The sequence below is a fragment of the Euleptes europaea genome, chromosome 9, assembly GCF_029931775.1.
Source record: "Euleptes europaea isolate rEulEur1 chromosome 9, rEulEur1.hap1, whole genome shotgun sequence".
NCBI lineage: Eukaryota > Metazoa > Chordata > Lepidosauria > Squamata > Sphaerodactylidae > Euleptes > Euleptes europaea.
Window position 1 is genome coordinate 12,932,606 of NC_079320.1, and position 13,782 is coordinate 12,946,387.

The following is a 13,782-nucleotide window of genomic DNA, read 5'->3' on the forward strand; positions in this document are numbered from 1 at the left end:
GCATGTAAACAGCTGCCATTATGTTATGGAGTTATGTGCCCCGTATTGTTCAACCAGATTCACATAACCACAATATTCCTTTACAGCCAGGAAATGTGCAGATGTCCATTATCCTGGTTTGAGGTATAGAATCATAGCGTTAGAAGGGACCACCAGGGTCATCTAGTCCAACTCCCTGCACAATGCAGGAATTTCACAACTACCTCCCCTACACACCCCCCCAGTGACCCCTACTCCATGCCCAGAAGATGGCCAAGGTGCCCTCCCTCTCATGAACTGCCTAAGAGGTCATAGAATCAGCATTGGTGACAGATGGCCATCTAGCCTCTGCTAAAAACCTCCAGGGAAGGAGCACTTACCACCTCCCGAGGAAGCCTGTTGAGTTATATGCCCTTTAAGTTCTTGCTTGAAATTCCTTTCCAAAATAATGTATTGCAACTGTGAAAAGTAATTACTAGTTTCCCAAGAACAAGGAGTTCTGTGGTACCTTAGAGGCTACTAAGAGTTCACTAAATTAATTTTTTCAGAGGCAGTTTTTCCAGATTAAGGCTTGGGTTTATTTTAGAGCTAGATCATATTTTGCATGCAAGGTCCTGAGGATCAGATGGTGGGATCTCCAGGGAAGTAGAATTCTGATTCTGATAGGAGGACTATCACAATCTGTACTTGAGAACTGGTAAGGGACTGTGGCTCAGGGGTAGAGCATCTGCGTGGCATGCAGAAGGCCCCAGGTTCAATCCCCGGCGTCTCCAGTTAAAGGAACTAGGCAAGTAGGTGATGTGAAAGACCTCTGCCTGAGACCCTGGAGAGCTGCTGCCGGTCTGAGTAAACAATACTGACTTTGATGGACCAAGGGTCCAGTTCAGTAGAAGGCAGCTTCATGTGTTCATGTGTTCAACTTGATATCCAGCGTGGTAGCCATAGGTAGCATAGCAACGGCCAATGTATTTCCTGATGCCCACCTTTCTCCTCCCCTAAAGCATATCTTCTCTGAAGCCAAGGCATTCCTGCCTGTTATTGGAGCAGGAGCTGCTGCAGAAAATTCCAGGAGGTGTCACCTTTGTATCTGCAGGAGGCACCCATTGGGAAACAGTTGTATCCATCATAGGAAAATACTTGGCTTGGAACAGCCCAATATTTTCAGACTGGCCCCAATCCCCATGGCTGACTATCCCCTCCAGGGCAGCCATTTTGATGGAACCCACTCCCCGTTCTCGAAATTCCAGAAGCGTCCCCTGGCTCAACAATGCCATAGACAATGGTGTAGTAGATGGACCAATGGCTGACTCAGCACACCGAAGTTTCATATGTTTGATGTCACATGGTTACAAGTGTAGAAATAAAACAGACTGGCCAGGCCCTACGCAAGTTTCTTGCGGGTCCCAATTTGTCTTAACTAATCCTAGTTAGCAGAGCGACTTGCATACAGACAATCACACCGACCCTAGTTAAATTAAACCATGGTTTTGTAAGAGGCCTGAACGAAGTCATTTTGTCACAAGTAGGGATAGAGAGAAGAGCCCCGTGGCGCAGAGTGTTAAGCTGCAGTACTGCAGTCAAAAGCTCTGCTCACAACCTGAGTTCGATCCCAACGGAAGTCGGTTTCAGGTAGCCGGCTCAAGGTTGACTCAGCCTTCCATCCTTCCGAGGTCAGTAAAATGAATACCCAGCTTGCTGGTACAGTGTAGACGACTGGGGAAGGCAATAGCAAACCGCCCCGTAAACTTAGTCTGCCTAGTAAACGTCGGGATGTGATGTCACTCCATGGTTCAGTAATGACCCGGTGCTAGCACAAGGGACTACCTTTACCTTTAGAGATAAAGAAAGCAAAAAATGAGTGGTGTGAGATGGTTAGTGGGAACTACAGCAACTACTGGTGTGTGAAAATAAAGGTGGAATGCCAACTGTTAAGGACGGTCAAAAATTTGCCCCCTGAGCAGGCCACAAGAGAGTCTAAAAGGGATGCAGAGGGTCAAGAGCCTAGAAAAAAAGACACTTTGCTCCTATCCTGCTTTCCTTCACCCCAATCCAAGAGCACCTTCGGACAGACATCTAATCTGTTTACTTGTTAGGACAGAATAGTCTGTGAATCATTGGTACAAGCATTCATCCATTCTGGAAGATCTAATCCGTGCTTTCTTTAGGGCTACAATATTTTGGGTATAATTCGATACCGTTGAAACGCTCGTCCAGAGGACAACTTGTGCGCTCAAGACGGGTAAGAATCTAGGCCATTCAACTCCCCCTTTGCTATTTTACTAAACGATGCTGCTCAGTTATTACTTGATTCCCTGGCCTCATTTTATCTACTGTGTCATATTACAGAGCTGTCATTAGAAGGGAGGGGGGGAATGACAGCGCTTCTGTTGTTCTGCATTGTGCTGCAGGATTTGTTAATATGAAGTTCAGGAATGTTAGGATGACCCAGATTCACCAACCAATGAAAATAGTTCACTGGAACTAGAAGACAGCGATATCCACAGCTGGCAGAGAGTGACAGAGACGGTCACATCCCAGTGACTTTACAGTACTGCAAGTCATTCGCGGATCAAAAACAGAGTAAAATAAGTACTCATCCTTCAAGATGAGCAAAACTATCCCTTTTGTTCTTAAAACAATTCTAATTTTCTTCATCTCGTTCAGAAATATGGGACTACCCCATAATCCCCAGGAACTGCTGCCCAAATTGCCAGAAATCACCTAAACTGGAGTTGGCAACCCAAGATCTAAGAACATAAGAAAAGCCCTGCTGGATCAGACCAAGGCCCATCAAGTCCAACATAAGAAAAGCCATGCTGGATCAGACCAAGGCGCATCAAGTCCAGCAGTCTGTTCACCCAGTGGCCAACCAGGGGCCTCTAGGAAGCCCACAAACAAGACGACTATGGCAGCATTGTCCTGCCTGTGTTACACAGCACCAAATATAATGGGCATGCTCCTCTGATCCTGGAGAGAATAGGTATGCATCATGACTAGCATCTATTTTAACTAGTAGCCATGAATACCCCTCTCCTCCATGAACATCTGATGTGAGATGGCAAATATGATGTTCTTACGTGTGCCTGTACATGTGCTCTACACATATATCTGTAGATAAAGCAAATATTACAAACAAAACAAAACCTCAAGTCTCCAAAACTCTTGTTATCAAAAAGAGAACCAACTAACACAGGTAGTGTTGAACTTGGAACGTCTCACTTTTTGGAGAAATGAAAAACAAAATGGAAATGGAAATCAAAATTACGAAGCTTCAAAAGTAAGGGATGTGTTACTTGCTCGCCCATAGTAACCGGCTGGATATGGAATACACACAAAGCAACATACTTTGAAAGAAATAGCTTGGATGCCAAGGCAAAGACGTCCTTCTGTCTTGCAAAACCTACTCCTATGATCTTTTTTTTGGTGTGGGATCGATGGCATAAACCTCTGACTTCAGATTATCCCCAGTCTCTGTTTCGGAGAGGGGAGGTCTCCCACCTCCCACGTTGACACGGGTTTCAATAGAGCCCTCTCAGCTTCGGAGGTTTGTGGCACTTACCTGCTAGAAGTAAAAGCACAGCGACTCCATGCTGAAGAGCAAACTGTGCCCCCGCTCTTGCCCTTCACATCTGGGGCAGAGAGGAGAGGCCAGCATACCGGTGCATTTTGCAGAGGATCTTTCAGAGGCTGTAAATTCTAGACTCTGCTCTGTTGAGTCATGGAGTAGCAGTAGGATTTTCATTTTCAGAGGCCCAAGGTTGCCAAGCTTCCCTGGCAGAGCAGGACTCACACCTGGGTCCTTCCTAGGGTTGCCAACCTCCAGGTACTAGCTGAAGATCTCCTGCTATTACAACTGATCTCCAGCCGATAAAGATCAGTTCAGCTGGAGAAAATGGCCGCTTTGGCAATTGGACTCTATGGCATTGAAGTCCCCTCCCCCAACCCTGCCCTCTTCAGGCTCCGCCCCCAAACCTCCTGCCGGTGTTGAAGAGGGACATGGCAACCCTAGTCCTCCCAGATCCTAGCCTGACATTCTAACCACTGCTCCACACGGACTCTTAATATAACATTAAGCTACTAATTTTTCAGCCTTCACAACTGTAATATAGGGATAATCAACATTTACCTACATTACAGGTTTATTATAAGGATAATTTAAATAAACGAATACATAAAATGAAACATAAATCAGTCGTAGCTTGTATTATGAATAAAATTATTATAGTTTGAATAAGAGATGGTGAGATTACGCCTATCTATAACTGGGTAAGACCCCAGGTTCAAATCCTTACTCTGCCATGAAGCTCGTTGGGTGACCTTGGGATTGTTGCAACATGGAGGTTTTGAGGATAAAATGGGGGGGGGGGGACATGTACATCACACTGAGCTCCTCAGAGGAAGGTTGAGATTGGGGGTGGAGAATCAAAGATTTGAAAACCACGATTCCCATTTTTTGTTCAATTACAATGCAAACCTATGCAGAGCTACTCTAACCCACTGAAATGAACGGCTGGAGCAATGATAAGAACATAAGAAAAGCCATGCTGGATCAGACCAAGGTCTATCATGTCCAGCAGGCCCTTTCCTATGGCCATGGAGAGAATAGGTATGCATCATGACAGGTATTCATTTTGACTAGTAGCCATGGATAGCCCTATTCTCCATGAAGATGTCTGCTCCCCTCTTAAAGCCTTCCAATTTGGCAGCTATCACCACATCCTGGGGCAGGGAGTTCCACAATTTAACTATGCATTGTGTGAAGAAACCCTAGGACTTTGTGATGCCTAGGACTGCTCTGTTTAAACTGTCAAAACTTGCAATGCTGGGTGGCTTTGCTTCCATTATGGCTGAAGTAGTGGAGCCAAAGGAGTAAGGACACCGTAATTGGGAATGGGAGGGAACTGTCGTCCCCCTCCCTGTACCTTAAGAAATTCTATATGTACAGATTTTGTTCTGGAAATTACAGAGAAACCTTCTCAGATGTGGAACAGAAGTCACGACTCAGCTTCCCCCTTTGGAACACAGCATGTAGCGGGCCGCTTATTATCCTTTTAATGAACAACAGCTAGCGAGCCCGTAAAGACCGATTTTATGAAGTATGCCAAGGAAAAGTGCATTACATGAATGAGCTAATTACGAGCTAGGTCTCCTGCAGCAATGGCGAGAGCAGAGAGCATATAATTAAACCAAAGTCTTAATATAGGTTTCACGAAAGGCCTTCCAGAATATCCATTGTGAGAAAGCAAAAGGGGGATTTTTCAAAAATGCTTGCCTAAACAGATGGTAGAGAAGCTATAACGAAGCAGTTCAGGGAACAAGCGGTGATCCCGGAAGATGCTGGTTCAAATCTTGCTTCTGCCAAGACCTCATTAGAGACATTTGGGCCAGCAGCTCTCATCTAATCCTCTGATTTCCAATCTGTAATATAGCATTCTGCTGACCTCCCTCCCTACAGCCCTGACCTGGATACCTCAGGCTAGCCCAATCTCGGAAGCCCAGCAGGGTCCAGAATGGTCAGTCCTTGGATAGGAGACCACCAAAGAACATAAGAAAGGCCCTGCTGGATCAGACCAAGGCCCATCAAGTCCAGCAGTCTGTTCACACAGTGGCCAACCAGGGGCCTCTAGGAAGCTCCCAAATGAGATAACTGCAGCAGCATCCTGCCTGTGCTCCACAGCACCTAATATAATAGGCATGCTCCTCTGGCACTGGAGATATTAGGTATGCATCATGACTAGCATCCATTTTTGCTAATAGCCATGGATAGTCCTCTCCTCCATGAACTACTCTCTTAAACCCTTCCAAGTTGGCAGCCATCACCACATCCTGGGGCAGGAAGTTCCACAATTTCACGATGCATTGTGTGAAGAAATACTTCCTTTTATCTCTTTTGAATCTCTCACCCTCCAGCTTCAGCAGGTGATCCCGCGTTCTAGCATTATGAGAAAGGGAGAAAAGCTTCTCCCTGCCCACTCTCTCCATGCCATGCAGCCAACACAACGCTTTGTCAGAGGTTATGGGACACTGGTGTTTCAAATCAAAGAAATGAGGTTCTATTGGGTTAGATCCAGCCAGGTTTTTTCCTCAATCACACCCAATTCCCTTCCTTTTTACAACCCTAGTGGCCTTTGTCCATGGAGAATTGAAGAAGAGCTGGATCAGACCAGCATCCAGCTCTGCTGGACCAGACCAGCAAATGTGTTGGCTGTTGGGTCATCCTTAGGCCCTCAGAAGGTTTCAGACCTTTCATATAAAGCAGGGTACAAATGTGTGTCAATGGGATATCAATCCAGATCCATATGCCATTACTACCACCTACATTAAAGCCCACCACTCTGCTTGCTTGAGCATTCTGGCAATACTATGTTCTCACACAGTGGCCAACCAGTTATTCCGGACAGGGTCCAGAGGCTGAGGCCTTCCCCTGATGTTGCATCCTGGCACTGGTGTTCAAAGGTCTGTGGGAGGCCCCATAATCCCCACCGTAGCCATTTTGGAGTTCAAAGAGCCCCCCTCCCTCTTTTTCCACCAGTGGAGAACCTGCTTGGCTCCAACTCATTGTTTCCATTGCTTCAGTTTAACTCAGTAGAAGGCCTGGCTTACTACGGACAGATCATTCCAGCTATTCTTACAGATGCTCTTGTGAAAGAAAAAAATCAAGCAAATGTATGTAGCAGCAAGATATATTTGGGGAGGAACAACATGAAAGCTGTCCTATTGCTGCTGGCTTTGAAGATGTGAAGGAAGAGTCCTTGAGTGAACATACAAGCAGCTCAGGCTTCTTGCTCAAGATCATGCTTCTTTTGTGTTACTAACAGGCCTCTGTGCTGACTGTTTTCTTACAGACTCCTGTATATAATTATGCCAGCCTAAAACTGACTCATATTCCAAACTAGGTTATGAACTGGTGACAAAGGGGGAGAAATCGTTCATTTGAACTCTCTAGCAACCAAAGCTGATCAAGATATATCCAAGTCTGTCGATTCTTGGTCAGTTCTATCTGTGTTTGTGCCCTTTCATGACGAATCTACAAGATGTGGGCAGCCTGAAAACCCCAGGCCATGAAAACATGACTGTTCATAGAATCATAGAGTTGGAAGGAACCACCAGGGTCTTCTAGTCCAATCCCCTGCACAATGCAGGAAATTCCCAACTACCTTCCCCACACCAGTGACCCCTACTCCATGCCCAGAAGACGGCCAAGATGCCCTCCCTCTCATCATCTGCCTAAGGTAACAGAATCAGCATTGCTGATGGATGGCCATCTAGCCTCTGCTTAAAAACCTCCAGGGAAGGAGAGCTTACCACCTCTCGAGGAAGCCTGTTCCACTGAGGAACCACTCTGTTAGAAAGTTCTTCCTAATGTTTAGATGGAAACTCTTTTGATCTAACTCAGAAGCAATCCCAGTTGTATGAACCCATCTGTAAAATGGGAACAATGATCACCTACCTCACTGGTGGCCATCAGTAAGGAACTTTGCTCTTAAAAGATACATTCAAAATAAAATGTTGACGACAATCATTTTGTAACAAGGACAACATATGAGAGTAACTGGGTTATGAAATGGAAGTAAGAATCCTTGAGGGACTAGAAGAAGAGTCGGTTTTCATACCCTCTTTTCTCTACCTTTAAGGAGTCTCAAAGCGGCTTACAATTGCCTTCCTTTCCCCTCCCAACAGGCACCTTGTGAGGCAGGTGGGGCTGAGAGAGTCCAGAGATAACTGTGACTGGCCCAGCAGGCTTCATGTGGAGGAGTGGGGCATCGAACCCGGTTCTCCAGCTTAGTCTGCTGCTCTTAACCACTACACCACGCTGATGTCCGGGTACTTATAGCCATTCTGTATTTGGTTACATTAAAAATATGTTTTTCAATAGCCAAGGGGAACAAAAGGAAAGTATAGGCCTCCCAGTTGTATTTGGCCGCAGGCCAAAGACTGCAGTTTCAAAGCTAAAGAAGGCTTTAAATTGAATCTACGGTCGTTTAGGCATGGGTACTTTCACTCACGTTCACCCCCTCTGTCTGTCTTGGTTGTTCCTTGGAGTTATGCATGAGTCTTCCCTCCATTAGAGATGACCTTGCTGCCAGCCCTCGCAAACCCCGGGTCTTCCCATTCCTCTGTTAACCCAGTTCTTCCACCTCCCGAGCTCATCCCGGGTGAAATCCCCATGCATAAGGCAAAGTGCGGGACATGCAAGCTTAGTTTCACTCACAGCCAATTACAAAGCAGTGTGTCCAGAGGCGAGGATTTAAGTACTTCCTGCTTCCTCAGAGCCCTTTCTAAGCAGAAGAAAGGCTTTTTAAAACTGAGGCTTGGATTTCTCCCCCCACCCCCTTCTTTTCAGATTGCTGTTTTTTGTTCTTAAAATGCTTTTTAATGTGGCAATTGGGTTTGGGGGGGAGGGAACCTTTCTCTCACTTACAAATTACGAAGCAGCATTTCAAGGGGCGGGGATTCAAACACTTCCTGATTTGAACTTGGGAGACTTCTGGAGCACAGACTCCCAACAGGAAAGTGTGGGTCCAGAGAGTAATGAACCTCAGATAAAACTCCCATGCATAAACGACCCATGAAGCCGCCTTCTACTCAATCAGTCCATCCATGAAGCAGCCTTCTACTCAATCAGTTCACTATAGCTGGCAGAGGCTCTCCAGAGTCTCCGGCGGAGGTTTTTCACGTCACTTAATATCTGATCCTTTTCGCTGAAGGTGCTGGGGATTGAATCTGGGACATTTTGGATGCCAAGCAGTTGCTCTACCAATGAGCTATAGCCCCTCTTGTGAAGTTAGCATCTTACAACAAAAGCCAGTATATTCATGTCAACACACACTATGTAAATATCTTCACGGCTATACAAAGAGCAATCCCCTAAAGATCACTTTGTGGTCTGCAGATCCTTGGGAGTTGAATGAAATCGATAATGAGAAGTTCAAAAAAGGTGGCCCGCAACTCAAAAAGATAACTTTGTCCTCCACTACCAATCTTTGCTGCGATGTGCAGAGACAAGGGAATACCTGGTGTGTTCCAGAACAACTGCAAGCTGGGACCTGAGCAGATGTCACGAACAAGTCCCTGAATCCTCTGAAATGTTCAGACTCCCCAGCGGACAAACCAAGACGTAAAGAGCGTGCCATAAAAGTCTGAGCTTGTACGAACACAGTTTTCAGACACACGTGGAATTCAAAAGGCATAATTAGTTCACTGCTGTGATTTAAGTCACAGGCTTCATTGCCGTGTTACATCTGTCAAGAGCAACTTTAACATGGTCCCGATTTGTTTTTGTTTTCCTAATGCTCATCTGACACAAAAGGAAACCGGCACGGTGTAGTGGTTAGGAGTGGTGGACTCTAATCTGGTGAACTGGGTTGGTTTCCTCACTCCTACAACATGAAGCCAACTGGGTGACCTTGGGCTAGTCACAGTCCTCTCCGAACTCTCTCAGCCCCACCTACCTCACAAGGTGACTGTTACAGGGAAGCGAAGGAGATTGTAAGCTGGTTTGATTCTCCTTAAAAAAGGTAGAGAAAGTTGGCATATAAAAACCAACTCTTCTTTTTCTTCTTCATTGAGGTTCATACTTTTCAAGCTTACGGGGCACACACACATCCATCCATCTCCATGAGGCCCAACTGAAATGGAGCTAACTGACCGTTTTAACTACAATCACCCCAACCTTTAAAAGAAGGCACAATTCAAAATAAAACCAGGAACTTTTTAATTTGGTTGAAGCGGAGGAATGTGCAAGGAGTCGTCTCTTGAGGTCACCCTTACACACTAACTTGCCCTCTGGTTTCTTAAAAGCCACTTTCAAAGCAGCAAAGGAGACATGCACTTAAAATGAACAGTGTGGGGGTGGGGTGGTGTAATTATACTATCTGTCGACAGGAATCACAAAAGGTGAAAAGATAAAAAGAAAAGCACCAGGGCTTACAGGCCCTTCTAAAAGTAGAAAAGCTCCTCGGTAGGGATACTGTAGTGACCAGGCTTCCGTTGTCTCGTATTCTACGAAGTGGAGATGGGTTTCTGCACGTCCTTCCTTCCAAAGCCATGCGCTTCCTTCCCTGCAGAAGCCCACCTTCACACCCCCAGTTTGTTGGCCTGGGTGAGGACGACTTTCAGCACCGGCATGAAGGCCGATGTCTCGCTGAAGTTGCTGGTGCTGACTATGTGGGTGTGGAAGTTCAGGCCCTCCATGTAGTTCCGGGTTTCGATGCTCCTGGCAATGTTGTGCAGGCCGCTGATGATCATCGGGGAGAGCTGGAAGACAGACCAGAGGAATATTTCCTTTCCCTAGGTTTAACAGCCACTGGCTATCCATCAACCACTTCGCACTTGAAAAAGGGGAAATGAAATTTAATTTTTCCTTGACACTATAAAGAGAAAAGTTGCCACGTCTCTCGCGCAACTGACTGATCCATTTGACAGCAGCTAATGCAGTATCTGCTTCTCAGAACGCGTCTTTAGCTGTTTTATCCAGGGAGTGATATCTTTATTCTGTGCAATATTATTTTGTGGACATGCCAAAACTATGTGGGCTAGGGAGTCTATTTGATCCGTATAAAATGGGCATTTTCATTCTTCTGCAGTAATTTTATTATATCGCCCTTGTGTTTTGGCTGAGTCTAGGGCGTTACATCTAGCCAATAAGAAAGCTTGTCCGAACTTATGAATTTCTAACCAACGGAAATAGTCTGGCAAGGAGAAAGTTCTGTAGAAGGGTATCAGGAAGAGGTGAACATTTACTATTTGCATCCTTAAACACTAAGGACCAATCCTCATTTAAGATCTTGTTTTGTAATTGTTTACAGCTTGCTTTCCAAATACTATTCCTTGCAGCTTTCGGGATCTCTATTGGAAGGGAAAAATATTTGGTTTAAACCAGAGGAATACCATGGAGGAGAGGAGGAAGACTTTCTACAAGCTCCCAAAGGAGGCCTGCCTTTTCATTTGGAGCACTTCTGTGGCTCTCCAGGGTCTCCATCACTACTAGTGGTGGTGGAAAGTGCCATCAAGTCACAGCTGACTTATAGCTACCCTGTAGGGTTTTCAAGTCAAGACTCTTATTCCCTACCACATCTAAAAGGGAAAAATATTCCACTTGGTGGCAGGCCGTTGATAAGATCAACAGGACAGGGCATCTGACAAAGAATGCGGTAGGGTCTTTTCTGGTTAAGGAAGCTGTTCTGAACTCTTTAGAAGTACAAGCGTCACACCGCAATAAAGCTTACCGTCTGGTCTCGAAGTTTGTCGTACAGAAACTCCAGGCGTTTGTTGGCATCATCTAGTTTTCTCTTGGTTTGCTGCAGGCCAGAAGGGAACACAGGAAATGATTAAGAATTAATGCTGGCTTTTACTGATGCAAAACCAGAGCCTTATTTGTATTAGCAGCAAGTCCCACAAGCACAGTTCAGTATGGGGAAATACGTGGAAATGCATAAAGGCTGTGGAGAACTGGCTTTGGAATAAACGGGAAGGGATCCCTCACTCTCACCTGAATCAGACTTCTTGAGAAGTTCCCTTCTTGGCAAGGTGGACAGTTTGTTACTGACAACAAATCCATCTATGCCTTCTGTTCCTAACTCTCCCAACACTCTGGTTGTCTGTATGTACAAAGCTGCCTTATACAAAAGGCAAATATTTGGTTTGACAAGGAATTATCCAATGTCTTCGACGCAGGTCTTTCCTAAGACTGAAACAGGAGATCCTTTAACTGGAAATGCCAGAGACTGAACCTGGGATCTATTGAAGCGGGTCAGTGCCTTTCGAGTGACTAAGCTCTTAGAATTGACCCCTTCCTGAGAAGTGGTATGTTATCTTATTCAGCCAGTCACCTACTAAGCACGACTCAACTACTTTACTTACTTAAAAAAGCAAGTCTTTTTATTGATATACTTCTAGTAAATATGTGTAAATGCAAGTTACAAAGTCTTTATGTTCAGTAACAATGTATGTTTACAATGTATACTGTAAAGCAAGCAAGTTCTACATACTATTCAGTATTAAAATCCAACACTTTAAATATAACAAATAAGTCTGATTTAGTTCAAAGTATCAAATTCACACTCTAGAATAATATATTTGTAAAGCCATACATACCAACAGCCTCTTCTTGAGACCCTCTGAAAGAGGTCTGAAGTACTAGCCTTTCTGTGTCTGTATTTATACTATTTCAGTTACCTTGTGGCTGTTGGTTTATCAAGGTATGTGAAACCGTTTCTCAAGGTAGGTTTCACTGTCCTTCTATCAAGAAGCTATAAGTAGGTGAAGGATTGACTGTCCTTCAACCAAGCCTCCTATTCCATTACCTTATGAGGAATTCCCCTTACAGGAGACTCTGTTGCTAACTATAAACAATCAGTTTTAAGCTTTATCCTTACTCTATATATTCAATTTTAGTATCATTCTTATCTACAGAAAAATACATTTCATTTGAACCCATTCATTAAGTTCTAGGACCTAGCATTCATGTTTAAATCATAAAACACAATTATAGTTTACATTACAACATCAGTATCACATGAGTAGATGGACAGCATATCTGTATGTGTAGTCATAAGAACATAAGTCATTGGAGTCTGACATTGGAGTCTGCTTTCAATAACTATAAAGGACTTGAGAAACCGATTCTTAGTCTAGAAGTCAGGTAAAGGACTATGAGAAACCGATTCTCAGTCTAGAGGACAATGAGAAACCGTTTCTCATCTGGGAAGGTCTTTGGCAATGATATGTCACTTGAATGTTATTGAAGCCTCTGTTAGAGTGATAAGAGACAAAGGCCTCTTGCATATAACATTCTTCTTCCTTTTAAAAGGACATTAAACTTCTTTTATGTATTTTCTGCAGTTTGTATATGTAGTTGTGTTATGTTCTGAATAATTCTGCATATGTACAACATTAATACCATGTTTATGTGTTCTAATATGTCAAAGCCTTTAACACCATCCAGGTGCAAAGTATGTGCTTACTAATGAGCTATGGAATTTAAGGACCAAACTACGGTAAAAGACATAATTTGTTCCTTTGCCTTTTAGCCTTGCCTGTCAAATGTCTATTGCCGACATTATTTCATATCTGCAAAGTCCTCCTGCACATTTAGATTGGGAGGTGCTTACCTTCATTCCAGCCACCCCCACCCCCAAGAAACAGAAGGAAGGGCACCTAAGTTTATGCTCACATACTGTCAAATCAAATCATGTTTATTTCGAGACAAGATCAGCTCTGAATAAAAATTATAAGTTAGGTTAAAATAATTAAAATGGAAAAAAAAACGTGTTAATGGTTCAGGGAGAGACAATTTGAACAGGAGGAGGAAAGATTAGCTATGGGATAAGATTTTCGAATCCCACAAGACCGAAGGCAAAATTTGGACACTTGGGTGGTTATCTCCCGAGAGGAGCCTGCTTCGGATCTCCTAGGAAAGGCTGACAATACAGGGAGAATATACTGCGACCTTATATCGTTGTAAAAAGGGCATGGCAGCAGAACATTGTTCTATGGTTTCCACTTTCTCTGTTCAGCATGGGCATAATCGTTGGTAAAAAGGAGTGTGGTGATACCTAGGGGGCTGAAAACCACTGAGTATGTATTTTTTAGATGTCCCCTCTACAAGCCAGTCCGCTTCAATATTATTGACCCTTTGATTAGGGAAATGGGCTCTGGTGATGAGGGTGAATGGACCAAAAGGTTTCTGCTGGGAGACAGCTCCCCAATCACCACCCAGGTTGCAAAATATTGTGCGATAGCAATGAAGCTACGTTGCCTTAATGTACATCCTTAATCTGTGGAATTGTAAAATTGAGTGAT

The 13,782-nt window shown here is 44.3% G+C and overlaps 1 protein-coding gene across 3 annotated transcripts in view; it reads right to left on the reverse strand.

The window, feature by feature from the left end:
* Window positions 1-10,056: 10,056 nt before the first annotated feature.
* Window positions 10,057-13,782, reverse strand: part of SEC31A (SEC31 homolog A, COPII coat complex component) — a 65,629-nt gene continuing 61,903 nt past the window's right edge. For all 3 annotated transcript variants that reach the window (XM_056855168.1, XM_056855170.1, XM_056855169.1), the window contains 2 exons: window positions 11,208-11,279; window positions 10,057-10,236 (listed from right to left, as the gene is read on the reverse strand). In XM_056855168.1, the coding sequence (XP_056711146.1) occupies window positions 10,057-10,236; window positions 11,208-11,279 (252 nt within the window). The remainder of the gene's footprint in view (window positions 10,237-11,207; window positions 11,280-13,782) is intronic.